Source organism: Rhinolophus sinicus, chromosome 3 (genome assembly GCF_057876585.1).
Source record: "Rhinolophus sinicus isolate RSI-liver-muscle chromosome 3, RSI-T2T, whole genome shotgun sequence".
Lineage (NCBI taxonomy): Eukaryota > Metazoa > Chordata > Mammalia > Chiroptera > Rhinolophidae > Rhinolophus > Rhinolophus sinicus.
The window spans coordinates 138,994,118-139,015,866 of NC_142503.1; the positions used below are offsets into that span (position 1 = coordinate 138,994,118).

The 21,749-nt window shown below is 49.8% G+C and overlaps 1 protein-coding gene across 4 annotated transcripts in view; it reads left to right on the forward strand.

The window, feature by feature from the left end:
* CAPN3 (calpain 3) overlaps window positions 1-21,749 on the forward strand; it is a 44,737-nt gene that overhangs the window by 22,055 nt on the left and 933 nt on the right. Inside the window, exons 3-23 of one of the 4 annotated variants that reach the window (XM_088797159.1) lie at window positions 1,877-1,995; window positions 3,924-4,057; window positions 4,758-4,926; window positions 5,763-5,906; window positions 6,787-6,870; window positions 7,774-7,859; window positions 9,588-9,665; window positions 10,449-10,609; window positions 11,754-11,923; window positions 12,264-12,275; window positions 12,948-13,156; window positions 13,862-13,898; window positions 15,664-15,681; window positions 18,579-18,692; window positions 19,624-19,701; window positions 20,100-20,157; window positions 20,250-20,314; window positions 20,803-20,871; window positions 20,960-21,038; window positions 21,246-21,362; window positions 21,635-21,693. In XM_088797159.1, the coding sequence (XP_088653285.1) occupies window positions 1,877-1,995; window positions 3,924-4,057; window positions 4,758-4,926; window positions 5,763-5,906; window positions 6,787-6,870; window positions 7,774-7,859; window positions 9,588-9,665; window positions 10,449-10,609; window positions 11,754-11,923; window positions 12,264-12,275; window positions 12,948-13,156; window positions 13,862-13,898; window positions 15,664-15,681; window positions 18,579-18,692; window positions 19,624-19,701; window positions 20,100-20,157; window positions 20,250-20,314; window positions 20,803-20,871; window positions 20,960-21,038; window positions 21,246-21,362; window positions 21,635-21,693 (2,060 nt within the window). Of the gene's footprint in view, window positions 1-1,876; window positions 1,996-3,923; window positions 4,058-4,757; window positions 4,927-5,762; window positions 5,907-6,786; window positions 6,871-7,773; window positions 7,860-9,587; window positions 9,666-10,448; window positions 10,610-11,753; window positions 11,924-12,263; window positions 12,276-12,947; window positions 13,157-13,756; window positions 13,899-15,663; window positions 15,682-18,578; window positions 18,693-19,623; window positions 19,702-20,099; window positions 20,158-20,249; window positions 20,315-20,802; window positions 20,872-20,959; window positions 21,039-21,245; window positions 21,363-21,634; window positions 21,694-21,749 lie in introns of those variants that run through there. The other 3 variants (XM_019725413.3, XM_088797160.1, XM_074327871.2) reach the window with 3 other exon arrangements.

A 21,749-nucleotide genomic window follows, 5' to 3' on the forward strand; every position in this document is an offset into this window, starting at 1 on the left:
TAGGAAAGTCCCTCTGGTTATATACAGCCAAACAATCAAGGGGTGATTAAAAGGTAGGATCCTTTTACAGGAAGTAAAGGGATAATAATCTGGTTTTGCTTTTAATGAATTTTGGGGAGGAGGGTTTTATAACATTATGTGCTGGTGATTGATTCCTTTAATTTCTGTTCCTCCCACATTTCTCATTGTGTCACAGGAGGTAGGCCTCATCCCACCACCTCATTCTCTTGTGTCACAGGAGGTAGGCCTCATCCCACCACCTCCCCTCTAGAGTCTTGAGGACATTTACACATGCCACACAGCAAGACAAGCCCTGCATTTGAGTGTTCCCGTCATCCTAAAAAGACAGCTCTGAAGCATGTCCCTTGGGCACGTAGAATCTATGTATGCACACAAAATGCCTTACCGAAAAGAACACTTGTAACTCGAACTCTTGTTTAAATTGCCTCAGAATAGCACCATGTTAAGGGAGTCTTTCAACAAAAACGTTTGTCACATAGATAAGCATCCAATTTTCTGTTTGGTTAGTTTGCTGTTCCATCAGACCTTCCCCTCTCCCAGCCTCTTACACAGGAAGAATTATCTTTGGTGTGGGCTGCTAAAAGCTCTGTGAAGTAAAGTTGGAGAGAATATCAACAGACAATTTAAAACTTGAAGGTAAAGGGCACAGACCAAATGAAAGGAATCTGACTAATTTGGATCCCAAAAGGAGAGGCTGAGGAGGTTTTGGATATCTAGGTTCCTGCACCTGAGGAAAGGCTGCCTGTGGAGGCCTGGACAAGCTACCGTGTTTCCCAAAAAATAAGGCCTAGCTGGACAATCAGCTCTAATGTGTCATTTGGAGCAAAAATTAATATAAGACCCGGTCTTATTTTACTATAAGACAAGGTCTTTAATATAATATAATATAATATAATATAATATAATATAATATAATATAATATAATCCTGCATCTTATATTAATTTTTGTTCCAAAAGACGCATTAGAACTGATTGTCCAGCTAGGTCTTATTTTTGGGGAAACGGTAGTAATCTGGGCCTTCTAACCAATACACTATTTCAAAGGAAAGTGTAGCTGCCTCGGTGGGGACCAGGGGGATGGGGGCTGCTGGCAGCTCTCAGCCTCTCTCTGCAGTCTCAAAGTTGCTATCACATCCCACAGAGCAAACTAAAGAACTAAAGGCCTTACGTAACTTAACCTATCCTCCTTAGAAAGCATTCTGTGACTGTCAATGTACAGGTGTGCCCTTTGGGCACACACACACACACACACACACACACACACACACACACACAGTAGTGTCGGCTCAGACTACATACAGTACTCCGCCAAAAAAGGAAGTTCAGAGAATAGGAAAATGTCCCCATCTCATTCCATTGCCAGCGATGTCTTAGTGCCCCCTGCAGACTGGTTCCAGGGCAGCTGCCTAACTGTCTTTCCTTACAATACAAACCCACTTGACTGGTGGCTCTCAGTCTCGGCTGAGGTCAGAAGGGGAAATGGACTCACAAGGCAAAGATACAGGGCAGGGTGGATTTCCCACAGGTTTTAGGAGAAAGGACCCAATTATGACCTATTATTCTCTCTCCAATGAGGTCCCAAAAGGAAGTGAGCTTATACTGCAGATAGAGGACTCGCCTGCAGCCTTCAGGAAAGGCAGGGTGTAAGTTACCCTGTTGATCGCATTGTCAAGGAATTGCTGTCAAACTCCCTCCCTGGTTGACACTTCTGTATGGTTAGATCTGAAAGTAGGACAGTGAGCACCACTTGAACCCCATTCTTCAAAGAAGTGGAGCAGTCTGCAGGGATTGGGTCTCTTTCTTCCCTGGAGATGCAGGCCACTCCTGTGACCTGTACCACATGCTTGCCTACAGGTGACTGCTGGTTTCTCGCAGCCATTGCTTGCCTGACCCTGAACGAGCACCTGCTTTTCCGAGTCATACCCCATGATCAGAGTTTCACCGAAAACTACGCCGGGATTTTCCACTTCCAGGTGAGGTAATGGGAGTATAGTTAAGAGGGCCAGCTGCCGTCCACCATCCACTGTCTCCAGGCCTTGGCTTCCCAGCAGCTCCAGAAACGGTTTCATCCATCCTCCCAGCCATGGCTGTGGGCAGTGACCCCCTTATGGCCTCAAGCCTGTGAGGAAGCAGCTGTTATCTCTGCGCCACTACACCCCCAACACTCACACCTTCCACTACTCCGCAGAAAGGCGGGAAGACATCCTGTTTGCGGACCTGCAGGTCTATTTTTGCTTCTCCAGCTGGCTGGCTGCTGTCATTACCCACAGCCCTTCTTAAGTAGGTCCCGGAAATATTTGCACTGAGAATCCCTAGGGCCCTTTAGGTTATAAAGGACACTGGGTCCACGACTGTGGCTCCTGCTTACTTGTTTCCCTTTAAGGTAGGTCTATACCAACTCTGTTATTCACTTCTTCTAGGCTCTGAAAGAAATGTCTGGTTAATTTGAGGACCAGGCTTCTGGTTGGCCCAGAAATGAGTCTTAGTTCCAGAATCAATTTGGCCATTGGACATTTTCTGGATCCAAATTTTCCTGGCATAGAGCCAAATCCTGGTGCTGGCCCAGGACTGAGTGAGTTCAATATGTGAGGATCTAGCAGCTACTGGGGTTTTGAGGCATCCATCTGTCTCAGCACTGAAGACTCCTAATGTCCTGGGACTGACCGAATGATCAGCTGTACCTCCTGATCCTGTGCCTCAGGACTGAAGGCCTCAGAAAGGTGCCTTCAGGTTCAGGATCCTGCTGCTGTCCGAGCGTGCGCAGGGCAGCCAGGCTCTGAATTCTGTTTCTCCCTTGTGCCATCAAGCTGCTAGTTTCCCTCTGATATTTAAGGGGTCTGATATCTAAAGGGACATAAATGCAAAGACCAGTCAGATTCTTGCCTTATTATCAATAATGGGGGAAATGTCATTAGAAGGAAATTAAACTACATTTGGCTTTCTTCAGTTAAAAATGAGTGTTCAAAAAGAACAACAGGGCCAGGTGGCTCAGGTGGTTGGAGCACAGCGCTCCTGCCGAGATCACCAGTTCGATTCCCACATGGGCCAGTGAGCTGCGCCTTCTACAGCTAAGATTGTGAACAATGGCTTGGGTTGCTGTGGGCTGCCATGGGCTGCCATGGGCTGAAATGGGCCAGCATGAGTGGCCGGCTGGCAGCCGGTGAGAGCTGCTGTGAGCAGCCAACCAACAGCCAGTGACCAACTGCCTCAGCCGGGGGGCGGGGGGGGTGGAGCGCAAGGCTCATAATACCAGCAGGGCCAGGGAGCTGCGTCCTACACAACTAGACTGAGAACAATTGTTTGAATGGAAGGGTGGGGGAATAAAAGAACAACATCCAGAATTGCGATTATGGGACAACGTTCCTGCTTCCTGCTCTACAGTCTGAGTGTGTTCCTACCCCACATGTTCTGGTCACTTTTTCTTCCATGGCAATCAATCTTCTTCTTCAGCAGCAATTTATATACCTTGTTTGTCAATGAAGAAATTCATAAATCAATACATCGCCTTCACCTAGACCCATAGTTCTCAACCCTGACTGCACATTAGAATCAGCTGCCATACCTAAAAATACTGATACCTAGGCCCCATCCCAGACTTACTGAGCTGGAGAATGAAAATTCCAAGTCCTCACATAGTCACAGACCTATCGCCCCAGTACTGGGCTGGACTCTGCGGAAGAGACAAAGTGGTAATTCACTTCCTGCCTTCAAGGAGCTCACAGTCCAGTTAGAGAAAGATTCACACACCCCAAACCCAGAATAGTAGAACAAGCACCAAGATGCAGAACCAAGGAAATGGGACTGCCCTGGGATCAAAGAGACCTCTAAGACATGCGGGGTGGGGACACGTTTCCCAATGGTAATCTGAGGATGTGATTCTCTGCTTGATGCTTCTGTTCAGTTCTGGCGCTACGGAGACTGGGTGGACGTGGTTATTGATGACTGCCTGCCAACTTACAACAATCAACTGGTTTTCACCAAATCCAACCACCGCAATGAGTTCTGGAGTGCTTTGCTGGAGAAGGCATACGCTAAGTAAGACAATACTTTCGAATGTGAGGCAGGTCTAGAAATGAGGAGATGGGTTACAAAATCCAGCCAATGTCTCACTCATGAGAGGAGAGAGAGAAATCAACTGTGACCCAAAGTCAGAGAAAAATCAAGTCCAGGCAGAAACAGCTCTAACTAAAAACACTATGTTTAAGAATAGAAATGGAGACACGCGTAGGAAATCTGTAGCTTTAGCTTCCCAGAGTGAGCTCTTTAATTCTGTTGTCATGGGGGCATTACAAGTCCTGGATCCAAGCATTGTATTTCTGGAGCTCAAATCCCAGGGTCTTGCTTGGCTCAACCTTGTGAGCTTGCAGTATATTAATAAAGTCATATTGTCTCTCAACTTAGAAGCCCCACCCCAGCTACTGATGGCTTCATTGGAGCCCTCCCTCAGGGTTCAGGGTGTGGTGGAAAGAGGACCATCAGAAAGTACGAATAGCTAGGCTCTGGTCCCAGTGTTCTGGGTCTGTGGCCCTGGGTGAGCCACTTAGCCTCTGGAGCTCAGTTTCTCCACTGTGAAGAAAGGGAATCATAGTACCTATCCATTAGCTTTCAGGGTGGTTGGAAAACTGGATGAGGGAAACATCACAGGACCCAAGACTAAAGTTCTGGTGCCAATGGTGCCTGGGTCATGTTTTCTGGAACCCTGTGACCCCAGATTGGTCTTCATCTTCTCTCCAAGGCTTCATGGTTCCTACGAAGCTCTGAAAGGTGGGAACACTACAGAAGCCATGGAGGACTTCACAGGAGGAGTGACAGAGTTTTTTGAGATCAAGGATGCTCCCAGAGACATGTACAAAATCATGAAGAAAGCCATTGAGAGAGGTTCCCTCATGGGCTGCTCCATTGATGTAAGTCTGGGGGGTGGGGTGCAGGGCAGGGAGGAGCCAAATATCGGGAAGCCTGATCCAATGAACAGCAGCATAAGGCCCTCCTCTGGGATGGGGTGAATGTTTTGTTTTAGGAAGTAGGAAGTGTCTCTCAACTCTTCTCAAGGGAGAAGAGTTCCTGGGGATTTTCAATAAACTGATTGGGCAAGGACATTCCAAGCCCTGCAATATTGGAAATATGTCCAAAGGCCTATGCCAGTGTGGGCCTCTGTGTCTGGAACTGCTCAGTTCCAGCACGTTCCCATTCAGCAGGCCACATACGTGGCTCTGGACCTGAGCCCACTGGTTCCCTAAGAAAGCTTTCCAGTCATTGTGCTGTGACCATATCTCTCACTTGAGGCTTTGTGTTGTAATCTGGAGAAGCTCAGTCTGCAGTGCCCCTCTCAGTGCAACAAAGTGGTTTGAACTGAGACCGGAGACAAGGGAGAGGAAATGGTAGACTGGCCATGCCTCCTGAATTTCAGGAGACACACGTGCCCTGGAGGGTGCTCAGTGTATAATAGCCTTAGATGCTTTCCTTTACAGAAGAAGGAGCCCAAGGTGAATTCCCGTTCCTTCCTTTCCCGGTACTACCAATGGTGGGCTTGGGAAGATCAGCTAGCGTAACACAGTCATAGATGAACATTTTCTTCCTGTATCACTTTTCTCCATCTTTCCATTCATGCTCTGTTTATGTCTCCTCTTTTCTTTCATCTGTCCCTTCCCTTCCTTCTGTCTCCTTCCCTTTTTATCACCCTGCTTTGTTTGTTCTATCCCCCTCTCCTGAATTGCACCCTGCCCTTCCCACTGGGCCTCAGGATGGCACAAACATGACCTATGGAACCTCTCCTTCTGGGCTGAATATGGGCGAGTTGATTGCACGGATGGTGAGGAATATGGATAACTCACTGCTCAGGGACTCAGACCTCGTCCCCACTGGCTCGGATGACAGAGCGACACGGGTGTGTACATCTCCAATTGTCAGACTGACCATCCCTCCAATCTGCATGACCCAGCCCCGCTGGTGTCACACTCCCCTCAGCAGCCAGTGCCTTACACACAGACCCCCCACCTGGGGCCTCCCAAGGACCTGGGGTGGAATAACCTACCCACCCCAAGGCTCCTGAAGCAGGTGGGAGAGAGGATTTGGAGGGCATCTCTGTGGGATCTCCTTCATACTCCATGGTCCAGGCAGTTTCTCTGATAACAAATTAACAGGAAGAAATATAAGAGAGACTTCATTTATTTTAAAGTGTTTCTTTTCTTCTAATTCGCTCATTTACTCATTCAACACATATTTACTGAGCTCTTACTAGGCGCCAAGCACTCTTCTAGCAAACGAAGAAAATTCCTCTTTGTTCACTAAAGCAAAGTCTCTCCCTTCATAAAGCTTATATTCTAGTACTTTCACAAGTAAGATGTACTCACTGAAGAATACTGAGCTATATAGTAAAGCAGAAGAAACTTGAATCTAACTTAACCCCAACTAAAGGTAATAACTCTTCGTTAACATTTGGTATTTGTCCTTCCAGGATTTTTCTATGCATACATTGAATCTAAATTTTTATTTTTAAAATCTTGTCATACTGTATGTACCTCTTTGCAACATGCTTTTTTTTCAGTTAACGTTATATTCTTAATGTTCCAATAAGAATGATGTTCTTAATGTGTCTCCTACAATACCTGAGGGTCTTCTCATGAAAGTTGCCAGGAGGCAAACTTTCAGGGCATAGAGGACTCCTTGTCCTTGCAGAAGCCAGAACATGAACCAGTATGAACTGTCTCAGGGGCAGGACTTTTGCTCCCTAACCCCTGACAGGCTGTCTGGATTTTGCTCCACAGACAATTGTTCCAGTTCAGTATGAGACACGAATGGCCTGTGGGCTCGTCAAAGGCCATGCCTACTCGGTCACCGGGCTGGAGGAGGTGAGCCTGTGGGGTTTGGAGGGACGGGACTTGAGGAGGTAGTTGGGTTAAGCTCCCAAAGTCAGGACTTAGCTTTCTATGTCCCTTTGCATCTGCAGAGCTGGCCTCCTGTCAGGGACTCAAGGCTCAGGCCAAATGCCTGGGGTGTGAGGGCACCACTGGGACTGGTAGGAGTGGATCTTGCCACCAGATGGTGCTCAGTTGATCTTTGTTTTTAGTGCTAAAGATGGCAATTTCCCCAACATTTCCAAGGAACAAATAGAAATCACTTTGGTTTTATGAAGATTTCATGGGCTCTCTTGTTTCTTGTTCTCTAATGGCCAAACAGTTATGGTTTGCTCCTGGGCCATCTGGCCTTTACTGGGTCATGTGACAGACAGGAACCTTGTCAGACCCATTGTGCATAGTTGGGTGGGTTGTGCCCTGCACACAGGGATGGGTAGACATGGGCAGTCGTCTGCAGCAGCCCGCGCAGCAGACTGCAGGAAGCGGCACCTTTTTCTGATTGGTCCAGCTCCATGGGACACTTGTCTGCAGTTCCTCAGGCAGTAGGGACGTTTTCTCCTCATTCACACAAAGACATCTAATGTGCTAGTTGGGGCCCTACAGTATATGCCCTGCCTCCATCCCCAAAGCTCATAATGGCTGGATGTTCACTGGGAAAATGACTTCTGAGAAGATGGTGAGGCGATGGCCGCGTCCCATGGACTCAGTCCTTGGTTCTGACCTCTCACCATGCCCTTCCACAGGGAGCTTCTGATTAGTCTTCTTGACCAAAACCAGGCAAGGCAGCTCCCTCTGTGGGATTCTCTCCCCATCCCTGTCCCAGCCCTCAGGGCAAGACAGAAAACCTCCCTTTCCAGAAAATCCCCAGAGAGTGAGAGCTTTTTCTCTTTGCCCAAGACCCTGTTCAAAGATGAGAAAGTGAAGCTGGTGCGGCTGCGGAACCCCTGGGGCCAGGTGGAGTGGAACGGCTCCTGGAGTGCTGGGTAGGTGAGGGGATTTCCACGAGCAGGGACCATAGGGCCTGGGCCAAGGCTGGCTGGGTGCAAAGCCATGAGAGTACTACAAATGCTTGACCTAAAATTACACTCAAAACCAATGATCCGCAGAGAAGAGGGATGTGGACTGCAGGGAAGGGCTAGGAACAGAGCCAGGAGCGCCTGGGAGCCAGAGTGCTTGCTGATATCCATTGCCTGGAAAGGAAAGATTCTAGAAAGCATGGGCTAGGTCCAGGTAGGAGGGGAGTCTTAATGCAGGGGTCTGGACTGGACACGTGATTTCCCTTCTCGGAGTCCCAGTTGTCTCATCTGTCAAATGGGAATGATATCAGCACATCCCTGGTGGGCTGTTATGAGGAGAAAGTGTGACCATGTCTGGAGAGTGCTTAGCCAGTGCTAAGTTCTCCTCTCTCTCACTGTCATCCCAAAAAGGTGCACAGACCCTTCGAAAGAACTTGACTGCTTATCACTGAGAGCCACAGACTGGGGGCAGCAAAAATGACAGACGTGGGGAAGTCATGATGAAGGCTCCAGAACAGTTACTTTATGCTGCCACCCCAGTCACTGGTCCTGACTGCCTTACTGAGTGGAGCGCAGCCCCGTGAGCTCCACTGCTATTCAGTAGCTGAGAAGGACCACCCCCAGGCTCTGTGTGCCCTTGGCCCCTGTGCTTATAGCTCTCATCCCAGGGCACGGTAATTACTGGTTCATTCAGCCATTCCTTCACTTAGCAAGTATCTACTGAGCACCTACTGACTAGCAGGCTCGGGTCTAAGCAGTGGGGATATTCTGTGAGAAGGTAGCCTCCCTTAAAAGACTGTGATAGATGCTGGTCCTGTCTTGCCTTCACTTATCCACATAACAAATCCTTACTTCCATGGTGCTGAGTGTGTGCCAGGTCCCATGCTACAGTCTGGGGACTCAGAAATGAACATAGAGACATGGGCCCTGCCCCTGTTGACTTTAAGTTCCCAGTGGGATGGACAAACACTAATAGTAATTGAGATAAATATCCTCAATCCCTTACCTGTCCAGGGACAACCCAGTTTAGTTTCATTCTCCTCAGCATTCCTGGAACACAAATGTGCTTCATTTCCAGCCTCTTCAGGAGAGAGAGTGTGTATAAAAACCGTTCAGTCTTTAAAAACATAAGCTGGGCTGTTTCCTGGGGTGGCAGGAGAAAGGAGATGTTTATGTGCCTGGTCTTTGTCTTGGTAACTCAGTCACTTACTAGATGATGGGCACTGTTCTACAAGTGTTGCATATGCATTATTTCACGTATTGCTCATCATAGTAGGTGATATGTAATCATTCCCCTTCTGCAGTTGAGAAAACAGAAGCTGAGGGAGGTGAAGTGACGGGTCCGTGGTCCCATAGCTAGTACTGGTATTATTAAACTGGAATCCCAGTTTATTTCCAGAGCCCAACTCCTAACCTTTAAAGTATGAGGAGGGGTAAAAGATTCAGCCAGAGAAAAGTCAAGCCCTTATAAACTCATTTAAGGAGTTTGGTCTTATTCGTGAGGCTGGTAGGAAGCAATTATTGGGTTTCCCAGTGAGGGGATCAGATCAGATTTGCATTTTGATGTCACATTAGCTGCAATTTAGAGATGGGCTACTCTTTGAACTTCCTTGCATTTCTTTGATACCTCCTGTCCCAACCCACATCGGGCCTTCCTTTCCTCCTCCTTCCATAATTCCTCCATTTTCTCTCCAGTTGGAAGGACTGGAGCTTTGTAGACAAAGACGAGAAGGCCCGTCTGCAGGACCTGGTCACTGAGCATGGAGAGTTCTGGTGAGTCCAGGACCCAGGAGGACCCCAAAGGGTAAGGGGTGGGGCAGGGAGCTGAACTCCCAAACTTCAGTTCCTGGACAGAGTCCAGCCTTTGGGAGCTCCAGCACCTACACTACACTCCTCCTCCAGCTGGAGGCCCAGAAAGGATGAGGTTCTAAAAGGAGCCTGTCAGGTCCCGGTGATGACTGAGCCAGGGACCAGGCCAGCACCATGTGGCTCCTGCCTCGCCTGTGCCCCTCCATCTTGCACGCTGCTCCAGCCACTTGCTCTCCAGCCTTCACAGAGCTGTTTTCTGAGCCTAGGAAGCGCTACTTACTCTGCTCACCCAATGCCACCTTCACCTTCACTCAGATCATCTCTACTCTCCCTTCAAGTCTCAGCTTAAAGGGAACTTTCTTCAGGACCCCCTTGTCTTCCCAGGACTGGGATTTATTTATTTGTGATACTCATCACCCTTAAGATTGCTTACTTAATTGTCTGTCCTTCCCCAACTGTTTCTCTCTTATAACTAGCATGGTGCCTGGGCCCCAGTGGAGAGTCACATGGTAACCTTTTGGAGAACCGAACTGCTGCCAAGCTCTCCCATAAAGGACACATTGAAAGAGATGACAGTTTGGGGTGAATACATCAGAACTGACAGTGTCTACCCTAAAAAGGGAGAACAGGGTCCTCTGTGGGACCATGACCAAGTTCCTCTGGACTCTTCTATTGTGCTGTGTTAGCCCTAGAGTCTTACCTTTTCCAGCCTCCCATGTGGGTCTCTCTCTTCTTCCAACCTCTCAGGATGTCATACGACGACTTCATCTACCATTTCACAAAGCTGGAGATCTGCAACCTCACGGCCGATGCCCTGGACTCCGACAAGCTTCAGACCTGGACGGTGTCCGTGAACGAGGGCCGCTGGGTGAGGGGCTGCTCCGCCGGAGGCTGCCGCAACTTCCCAGGTGAGAGAAGCTCTGGCTGGGGAGGGGTCCACGCAGAACAAGTTCCAGGTAGAATAATATTCACTAGCATTTGTCGAGTTTCTGCTACGTCCCAGACATACATTATCTTATTAAACCCTCCCTATTTTACTGAGGAGGAAACCGCCATGCTGAGGAGTTTGCAATAGAGACCTGGTAACTTTTAAATAGGACATTGTGTCAGAACAATAATGTATTCATAATGCTGAGAACGGGGTTGGAGGACCAAGTTAGCAGCTACTGCACGAGTTCAAGCCAGGGAAGATGAAAGCCTAGGCCAAATCAAGAGCAGCAGATGGAGGGAAGAGGGCTTAGGGGAAATAATATAGGGTGGTGTGGGGAAGGAAGAATGACTTCAAGAGTCCCCGTTTGGGGGCCTGAGTGGAGGGTGTCAACATCACAATATAAGATACACAGCAGAAAAACATCAGCGTGTTGCTTTGGTGGAGTTCATTGTGGGCTTGTAGGGAGGAGAGTTTAGCTTGGGACATGGAATATTAGAGGCACCTGTAGAATATCCAGGTGAAGATGGGTAATAGAGAATTGGATGCACAGATTAGAATGGCACTTGGTTATACGGTCGGAACTCGATATGTATTTGTGGAAAGAAGGAAGAAAGGATAGAAAGAAGAGAAGAAAGAAAGGAAGAGAAGAAAGACAGAAGAGAGATAGGAAGGGAAGGAGGGAGGGAGTCAAAAGCAAGATTGAGGCTGGGATCTATGGCTCAGGTGTCTTCAACATGTAGGGGGCAGTTAAAAATTGGAGATGGATAAGACAGCTTCATGGGGCAGAATGGCGGGGTGAGAGAAGAGGCCTAGGACCAAAGTCCAGGAACCAACAACATTTAAGGGACAGGTGAGGAAAGCAAAGCCATCAGCAAAGACGGAGAATGAAAGTTCAGAGAGGAAGGAAGAGGCACACAGCCAATCAATGCAGCTCCATCTGTATAAAGGTACAGGCTGCCTGCCCTTCACCCCCCAAATAATTAGACAAATGCCTGAATCATTCCTTCCATATTTACTGAGCACCTAGATGCAGATTAACAGGTTCCCTCTGTCTCATTTCCCTTCCTGCTCTTTCTCTGAGAGGCAAGTCTGAATGCACGTTTCCTTTCTGGGGGGCACAGATACTTTCTGGACCAACCCACAGTACCGTCTGAAGCTCCTGGAAGAGGACGATGACCCCGAAGACTCGGAGGTGATCTGCAGCTTCCTGGTGGCCCTGATGCAGAAGAACCGGCGAAAGGACCGGAAGCTTGGGGCCAACCTCTTCACCATAGGCTTCGCCATCTACGAGGTGTGCAATCCCTGACCAGCTGCAGCGCAGGAAGCCTTCTCAGGGAGGAGGCTTCCGGGGCTTCCACAGGACCCCTCTGGCTTCCCCAATATTCAGTGACCCCCTAGGACTCCTGGTATCAGGTCTACTGGTGTCAGAACTTCTCAGATATTTGTAAAAAGTGGGAAAACCCCAGGGTGGGGTTGGTAGAATGGGGCGGGGGTGGCCAGGTAGGTACATGGGGAGTCAGACTTGGGCATTCAGTCTACAATTGCTGGCATTCCCTTCTTGCAAGCTTTTTGTCCCCATTCAGATCTGAGATCCACAGTATCTGAGCATCTTCGTTTTGTTTTTCCTCAAGGTTCCCGAAGAGGTATAGAAGTGGCAGCAGCCAGCAGTTGTGTGCAGCTTTACCTGGGGGTCCTTGGTTGGTCTGTGGCACAACGAGAAGCTTCCTGGTGGGGTTTGTGGGCGGGACTATGCTAGGAGAGGGCCTTGCCTGCAGAGCAGGTGCGTGACCTCCTGACCTCCACCCTCACGATGTGCCCTTCCTCTCTTCCCACCAGAGACTGTCACACACATACTTTCACACATTCTTATTCACTCATTCACACTTACGCCCACATCACTAACATTCCCACTCACACAATTACACACTTCCACAAATAGTCACATAGACACATCCTGAGGGGTGCTGTCCTCCTTGGGATGGAGGAATTGCCTCCCTCAGACCCCAGCTAAGGCCCCTCCTACCTCCTTGGGGTTCCTCCCCAGCTTGGAAGTGATTCAGAGTTGACCAGCAGGCAGTTCTGATAAGTGACGCTGAGTGGGGGAATGATAAACTTGACCTTCACTTCTGAAACACAACAGAAAAGGAAGAGGAAATGGGGTAGGGAACTCCAAGGATGTTGAGCTATTTGAGGCCTTGGGAAACATAAGTAATTAGGTCATGACTGTGAACTGGGTGACCAGGCAGTTGGGAATGGACCCCTGGAGGGGGACTGTGAGCAGGACGGGCCGTCCCTTGGGCTCTTCTCTCCTTCAGATGCACGGGAACAAGCAGCATCTGCAGAAGGACTTCTTCCTGTACAACGCCTCCAAGGCCAGGAGCAAAACCTACATCAACATGAGGGAGGTGTCTGAGCGCTTCCGCCTGCCTCCCAGCGAGTACGTCATTGTGCCCTCCACCTACGAGCCCCACCAGGAGGGAGAATTCATCCTCCGGGTCTTCTCTGAAAAAAGGAACCTCTCTGAGTGAGTCCCAGCCCTGATTTCCCTACCTATCCCTACAAGCCCATGTGTCTGCCTCCAGAAACTGGAGGCGTGAGGCAGCTCGACTCAGGAGTCCTGGGGTATGTTGACCAGGCTGCACTTCTTCCTCCGCTCCTGAGCCACTGGCCACATCTCCCCTATTCATGCATTCAGTCAGTCACCCCACAGATATTTATTGAGGATAGAGCAGTGACTTAAACAGAAAAAACCCCTGCCCTCATGGAGCTCAACATTCTAGCATGAGACAGCAGTGTGTGTGTATATATATAATGTTAGAGTTTGATAAGTGATAAGGAGAAAAAATTAAGTATGGGCAAGGAATAGGAGGTATTGGGGGTGACTGAACTTTTAGGTAGGATGGCCAAAAAAGCCAACAAGGCCACGTCCTGCCCTCTTGGCCACCACAGATGAGTTCATAGGCCCTGCCACTCTGATCTCTGTCCCTGAAAGAAGCACAAGGTCTATGGGTAGGTGGCTAGGTCATGCCTCGGGGTTTGGCCAATGAGAACCGTGTGTCTGTTCTTGGCTGCTGGGGATAGTACATATGGGGGATATTAGTTCCTGAGGTTCTCTTGAGGTCAGCTCCAACTTAGCTCTGAGAAGCGATGTGACCTGAGCAAATCCTCTCTGTGCTTCCTACTTGCTCCTAGTAACTGTAAGACCCCCTCATGTCTGTGTTCCTTCCAGGGAAGCTGAAAATATAATCTCCGTGGATCGGCCAGTGGTGAGTTGTTTAGCTCTTACATCTGAGAAGGTCCAGGGGCCAGGTGGGTGGTGGAGGGCAGAGTGGGTATCGCCCAAGGGAGACGGGAGTCTGGGGGGGGGTCCATGTTACTATAACTTCTCTTGGGCATGGCCAGAAGTAATGGGCCATAAGGTCCCAGGGCCATGTAATCAGTCCGGGGCTGGGAAGTGCAGAAGAGAGTCCTAGAAGGGACAAGCAGTTTGAACAGTTAGAGGGCAGATCAAGGCCAAAGGAAGGGATGATAAGAGCAGCAATGAATACTAGATTATGAGACGCGATCTCACATAGAGAAAAGAAAGTACGCCAGCTCTGCAGTTAGGTATGTGGGTCCTACACATACCAGCAGGGTGACCTGGACAAGTTATATAACCCCTCTGATTCAGTTTCCTCCCCTGTCAAATGAGGATAATGACACATGCCTTGCAAGGCTTTTTGAGGTTTGAATCAATGAGATGGTATATGTGAAGTGTCTGGCCCAGCACAGGCCTTCAAATGGGGGCTGTTATTCATGTTTTATACCTTACAGGTACTATCTCACTTGATCCTTGCAAGGTTTGTGCAGTGTAATAAGGTTTTTATCCCTGGTTTGCAAGTACGGAAGTGGAGACTCAGCATGGTTAAATGGCGCCCTTGAGTTCACAGAGTTCACAGGGTTAGAACTCACACCCAGAATCTTGGAACCCAGACTCGGGCTCTCTCCCCATGCTGAGGCCTGTCTCCAGGGAGCTGAAGCCCAGAATTAGAACACAGAGTTGGTGTGTGCTGGGGTCTCCTTTAGTTGAGGAGTCCTGTTGACTGTCTTGCAGCTTTGAGCCTTGGTTAGTAAACAGTCCCTTGTGCTTTGTGGGTGTGTCCTGAGCCAATCAGAAGACAGCAAATACCCCACCGAACTGTCTTCTGGGTAGTGACACTCGTGGTTCTAATTCAGACCCTGTGCCAGTGCCAGATCTCCAAGTGCCTTCTGAATGATCACAGGTGTTGGTTTTGGTATTAAGTGCACTTGGTGCTATTCTTATCTCCTGGACATCGGTCATCACTGCAGAGTGTTTATCAGGAGTTACAAACCCAGAAGCTTATGGGAGCTGCCATGTCACCTAACTGAGCAGTGCAGGCAGGTGTGGGGTTTTGGTGTCCCTACACTGGCATATTTGCCTGCAGTTCTCCACGGACACTTGGTTTCTATGCTGGAGGGATGAGTGGGGTGGTAATGACTGGCACCCCAGACAGTGCAGAGAGCAGCTCCTCCCAGATTGTTGCCATGGGGGCTGCAGGTCTGTGCAGGCTGCCAGACCTCGTAATACAAAAGAAATGCAAAACCTGCATTTCCATATTAAGTCCCCCTAGGTTAAATATTTGCTAAACAAACGAACAAACAAACCCCCCAAACTATAAATCAAACAAAATTCATTTTTAGGTCAGTTTTGGTTAGCTACTTGTTTTGGTGCGTTTGTAACCAATTTCATAAAAAATACAAAACATTAGCTAGAAGCTTCCTCTCCTTAGCTGTGTCCAATCATAGAGTGAACTTCCAAAACAAAGCTATAGCCACTGCTGGTTTCAGGGCCTGGAGAATTCTCGCCTCCCCACAACTTGCAGGCTTTTTTGGCTCCATGTGACCCGGATTTCTGGACCACCGGCACCCCGCCCACACTGACAACCATGTCACAAGGAAGCCAAAAGCCAGTGGGGTTTCTGAAAACTTGCTTTTCATTAACTTCACTTACTGTTTTCTTTCCTTGTGCAGAAAAAGAAAAAACCCAAGGTGGGTGTAACAGGGGGAGTGGGTAGACAGATGGAGTGTGTTTGTGCATGTATGTGCCAGTGCATGCGCACCAGACTTGCCTCTCCCCCGCCCCCCACCTCCCACTTCCCTCCCTGAGCTCCTGGTGCAGCTGTGGGTGTGGAATAACGAGAGCTAACACTTGCTGAGTAAAGGTTACGTGCCAGGCACTCTTCTAGGTGTTTTCCATGGATAAACTCAATTCTCACAACAAAACTATGAAATCAGGACTATCATTATCCCCATTTTCAGAGGAAGAAAAGGTACAGACAGATTGACTAACTTGCCCAAGGCCACACAGCCAGTAAGTGGCAGAGCCAGCACTTGGAGCCAGGTGGTCTGGATGCAGAGTCTGCACTCTGAACCACTATGCTACCTGCCTGCCTCTCACATGAGGGAGGGAAAGGATGGCCAACCTGTGGAAGTGGGCTTGACATGGGGGTGCTGCAAAAAACAAAAAGGGCACCCTACCTTGCTTAGAAGTGGGTTTGTCTATGCAAAGCAATTCTTTGGGAGAATGGCAACAGGTGAAGTTCCTCAGGGTACAGGGAGATAGCTGCATGAGGGTTTCCATGGAGAGTGAGGGTGTTGGGATGCCAGCTGCCCGCTTTGTAGACAGGACATCTCCTCCCTCCTCTTTCCCTGCCTGCTTCCCACTCCTCCTGGAAAGGGGATGGGAGACGATGTGCAGAGGAGCTAAGTCACTGCCAGGGCTTTTGCTCCAGGTGAAGCCTGTGGCAAATCCCCTCCTAGATGGTGACCTCACTGAGCCCAAGCCCCTCTTAGCTGGGTTCTGATGGACTCTACGTGCTGCCTGTGTTCATTTGGCAAAGGGGAAACGCGAAGAGAACCTCCACCCTCTCAACCCCAGAGCTGCTGCTCAACCTGACTGGTGGGTTTAAGGGAGAAGAATGAACGAGGGCTGCCTGGGCAGCTTGCCCTCCTGGGGTCTTGGGAGTCACTGTAATTCACCAGGGCCTCAAATAGCCCCTTCTGGATGTCTTGATTATAACCACTGTGCTGTAAGGACACCATTGCTAAAAGTAGCCATGTGTGCTAAGAGCATCTCAGGGGACTCAAAGATTTCATCTGTGACCAGTGACCTTGTTTCCTTCATGTACTTTCGGAATTTAAGATCACCGTTGTTTAGCAACTCAAACCCCCCACCCCATCCTTGCTCCGCTTACACCGTAACTTCCCCAGGTCTCCAGGGCAGTAATGCCTGCAGTAATCGTTACCCTACAGAATTTTAGTTTGAGCACCAGAGTACCATCCAGAAAGGACTGACCTTTGGACATCCTGGAGCCCATGGCGCAGTAGCCGCAGGCCATCAGACAATGTTTGGTGTTAGTGTTTATGACAGCGTCTAACGATGGGAGGCTCCATCGTGGGGGTCCTCCGAGTATTGGTGCTGGCGCCGACCAGAGCTGACACTCATCAAGCGCCTGCCACACATGAGGCTCCAGGCTGGAGGTAAAATATACATTGTTTTCAGTCACGACAGTATCTACAGGGTAGGTGCTATGATCATTCCCCTTTCACAGGTGAAGATAAAGACTCAGAGAAGTGAAGTGACTTGCCCAAAAACATACACTAATGAGTGGGGAAACTGAGTGGAAACCTTATCTATTTGCTCCAAAACCTGTGTTTCTTGCTCGCTCCTCTCTGGTGGAGGCCCCTTACACTCCATGGCCTGTGTTGTCCAGACCCATACTTGGGCCTGGAGATGTGGGCCTGGCAGGGGTGCCCATGGCCACGCCATGTCCATGGTCACTCATCCCCCTCAGATTGTGACCCCCCACTAGCTCTGAGATTGCTTTAGCAGGACCCTTTGCTTGGAAGGCAAAGCAAGCCAGAGCCTTTGGAGCCTGCAGGGAGCCTAAGCTGGGGGAGCTGTTTCTATAGGTATATTCCACGAACAGCTTGGAGAGGCAGGTGGGGACTCAGAGACTGGTCAGGTTCCTTTTCTGCTTTGAGAGACTGTGGTCGCCTCATTGCTCTCTGCATGCAGCCACCAGCCCCTATAGCCTAGCCTTCCTTGGCTTTCCCTGGGGATGGATAGCCCCAACCGGGACTGGCACAGCATGCCAGGCATTCTCCACCCTCTACATATCCTCTCCGCTTGCATGAGCATGTCTTGAAAATATCCCTTATATTTGCGTACCATCTTAAATGTTTTGGCAGTCCACTTTCACATTCAGTATCTCACGTGACCTCCACAAGAGCTCTACGAGAAGTTGCAAAGCCGGATGTATCAGCCACATTAATGGATGAATAAACTGAGGCCGGAGAGGCTTCGTATGTGACAGCAGGGCTGGGATTCCAGCCCAGTGTTCTGACCTCTCACCCGTTGACCATGCCACTAATCGAGTCCTTTTTTCAATTTGTCCTCTGTGGAGTCCTGGAGGTTCCTTGGAGATGCCTCAGCAGCTGCCATGTTGATATAGGGGTGCCAAGGGAAAAGAGCTTTGCTCTCTTCATCAAGCAGAGAAGCTGTTTCTAATGACTATATACACTGGGCTTCTGGGGAAATTAAATGTGAACCATGTTTCCATTTGGAAAAAAAAAAGGTTAAAAAATATTTGAAGATCACCACACTAGATCATGTTGCTTATAGCATTCTTAACATTTTCACATGTGCTAAACACCTTATTTAACTCTCATAACTAACTGAGGTCCAGAGAGACAGCGTCTTTGCCCCAAGTCACACAGCTTGTCCATAGCGGAAATGGAGCTTGAACTGAGGTTCGAGAGCTAATTCTGCTCTTTTCCTCTTCACTGGACCAGCTGCTCCAGGAGGAGGGTTGCCTCCACGTGCCCGCTCAGCCTGTAATCCTTGCTTCCTTCCTGCCCCCTTCCCACTTCCCGCCTCTCTCCAGCCCATCATCTTCGTTTCGGACAGAGCAAACAGCAACAAGGAACTGAGCGTGGACCAGGAACCAGAGGAGGGCAAAGACAAAACAAGCCCTGATAAGCAAGAGAAATCCCCACAGGTTTCTGAGCATGTAGCATGAATGGGGTGGCCAGCACACACCAGGGTCCTCTTCTTATGCTCTTGGGGTGCTCAGAGTTCAAAGGGCCACAGAAATGGGGTGTCCCTTTAACATCTATAGGTTTGGATTTGTCTCACTGACCTTTTCTCTCACCGAGTCCTCCCATAATTTGGCATGCTGCTGGAGTGAAGGTCTTGGGGGTTGGCAGTCACACCAAGCCAGTGGGCATGGGAAGGACAGGCGGGGCCTCCCTGATGGATCCTATCCAGCCAGGACAACGAGGGAAGGGAGGGGCAAAGCCTGAAACAGAATCACTGTTTCCTGGTATCCTCGAGCTCTGGACAATGGAGGATAAAGAACAGTAGCAGAAAAGAGGGCTGACATCAGAAATGGAGTCCTCCAGAGCTCAGGGGAGGGTGTTAAGACTGGAGTGGGGAGAGGTGGTCACATAACATTTAGTGGAGGTGGGGCTAAGGGATGAAAGTGTACAGACAAATTCAGGACCACTTCGTCTATCCTGGAGTGCCCAGACCTAGGTGGGGAGGGAGAGGGGTCCTCTGAGACCTAGATGATAGAGGCAGAGGAGGCTCATTTGGTTGAGAAGGTCAGGCTCAAAACAGCAGAGAGGGCTCTAGCTGGTGGGAATGGCGGAACCAAGGGGCTGTCTACATGTCTGCATGGCTAATGTATCTCTGGCTGGGGTGTCTGGGCTGGGAAGGTGTGGAGTGAAGGGTCACTGGGGCCTAGATGATACTCACTCCAGCTTACCAGGTTTGACCAAGAAAGACGAGCATGTGTTCTGTCCCCAGCTCCTGCTGCCACCTAGGGCTGTTTCAGGTACTGTGGCTCCTTCAGCCCACAAGGAACTTTCCTCACGGGTCCGTCCATCTCCGTGATCCCTGTGAACCAGTTTCCCTTTGTGCTTCCACAGCCTCGGCCTGGCAAAGCTGACCAGGAAAGTGAGGAACAGCAGCAATTCCAGAACATTTTTCGGCAGATAGCGGGTGACGTGAGTACCTCCAACCCCGACTCCCACAGATGCTCCTCTCCTGGAATCACCGTTCCAATGACCAGTTATTTCATGATTGTTCAGCAGATGTCATTTTGGCTTTGGGTGGAAACGGGACATATATGTGCATAGCACAGAAACCTACAAGTGAAGCCCTTGAGTTTTAGACCAACATCCCCCTGGGGGCGGTCAGAGGCCTTTTTGCTTGGAGCTGCCCATTGCAGTCTGGACAGCTGCAGGTACAATGCCCATCTTCCTCAGCAAAGGCCCAGCTTCCCCATGACAGAACAGCACTGACAGGGCTTTACAAACATGGAGAGCTGGGATTTGCTTTGCAAAGCCTCTGCTCCATCAGCAGCTATACTCTTGAACCATGAGTCTTCTCCCCTCCTCCTCAGGACATGGAGATCTGTGCAGATGAGCTCAAGAATATCCTTAACACAGTTGTGAATAAACGTGAGTGGCTCAAACTGTTACGTGAGATGGGCGGGTAGGGGGGGTGTCTAGTTACCTGAAAGTAGCTCCTCACTCTTCTCCATCCCTCCTAGATAAGGACCTGAAGACACAAGGGTTCACGCTGGAGTCCTGCCGCAGCATGATTGCTCTCATGGATGTATCCTTCCTGCCACCCTTCATGACCCCGTCATCAGCCCCTGTGCAGCCCAAGCGGGCCTGGGCAACAATGAGGGGTGCCCCAGTCAGGCAGCTTGGTCCAAATTCATGCCCAAGGAAAGACTTAAGGAGGTCCTGAGTCATAACATCCTGTCTGCTGTTCTGAAAGGGGCTGTTGGATGCACAAATTGGGAAGGCCATTGGGTTATAACGAGGCCCTGCACCCCTGCTCTCAACTCAGGCTGGGACTCTGCCTGGGGTCCTGCCCAAGCAAATGTGGTTCTGAGGACACAGGCTCCCTGGGTCATAGACACTTTGATTGAGGAGGCGTGGAGGGGAGGGTTTAATACCAAGACGGGGCAGTGGGTAGGATACCCTGGACAGTGCCCTCCTCTGGGGCTACTTTCCCTGCAGAGCCCACTTGAAGCCCCTCCCAGTCCAGGGGGATTTTGCTATGTGTACCCTATAGCCTTGACCTCCTTCCTCCAGACAGATGGCTCTGGGAGACTGAACCTGCAAGAGTTCCATCACCTCTGGAAGAAGATTAAAGCCTGGCAGGTGGGGAGAATGAAGCACGGAAGTGAAGGAGGGGGATGATTCCAGGGGTTTAGCGTGTGACCTCTGTCCTCAAATGTTCTATTGCCAGAAAATTTTCAAACGTTACGACACAGACCAATCCGGCACCATCAACAGCTATGAGATGCGAAATGCAGTCAATGACGCAGGTGCTGGGGAAGAAGAGGTGGTCGGGATGTGGACTCGAGCTGGTGGAAGCAGGACTGGGCAGGGAACACTAAGCTGCTGGGCCCTACTAGAGGAAGGAAAGCGTTTCTCGTTTTCCTTCCCAAGCTAGACTGGCCCGGAGGCAGGGAAAATAGAACGCAGGCCCCAGGACTGCGACTATTTCCTCCTCTCATGGGCGCCCTCCACAGGCTTCCACCTCAACAGCCAGCTCTACGACATCATTACCATGCGCTACGCAGACAAACACATGAACATTGACTTCGACAGCTTCATCTGCTGCTTCGTCAGGATGGAGGGCATGTTCCGTAAGTGGGCGGCCCCCTCCCGGGCTCGTGCCCTTCCTGCCCCCTCCTGCAGCCTTCGCTGTGGCAGCAGGAATCAGCCCGATCGCCCACTCTACTCCATCCAGGCGGAACAAAGGCAAAGGCCATCTTTAGGCTCACAATGGGATGGCACAGGGAGGGCTACCGGGCTACTCTGCCTGGCAGAGCGTGGTCCTCTTAGGAGAAGTTTCCGTAGTGGAGGGGGACTGAGCCTGTAACCAGCCTCTGGCCTGTGCATTCCTTCTTCCACACAGGAGCTTTTCATGCGTTTGACAAGGATGGAGACGGTATCATCAAACTCAACGTTCTAGAGGTAAAGCCTGAGAGGCCATACGCTTCCCCTGTATCTTAAAATTCAAGATGGAGGAC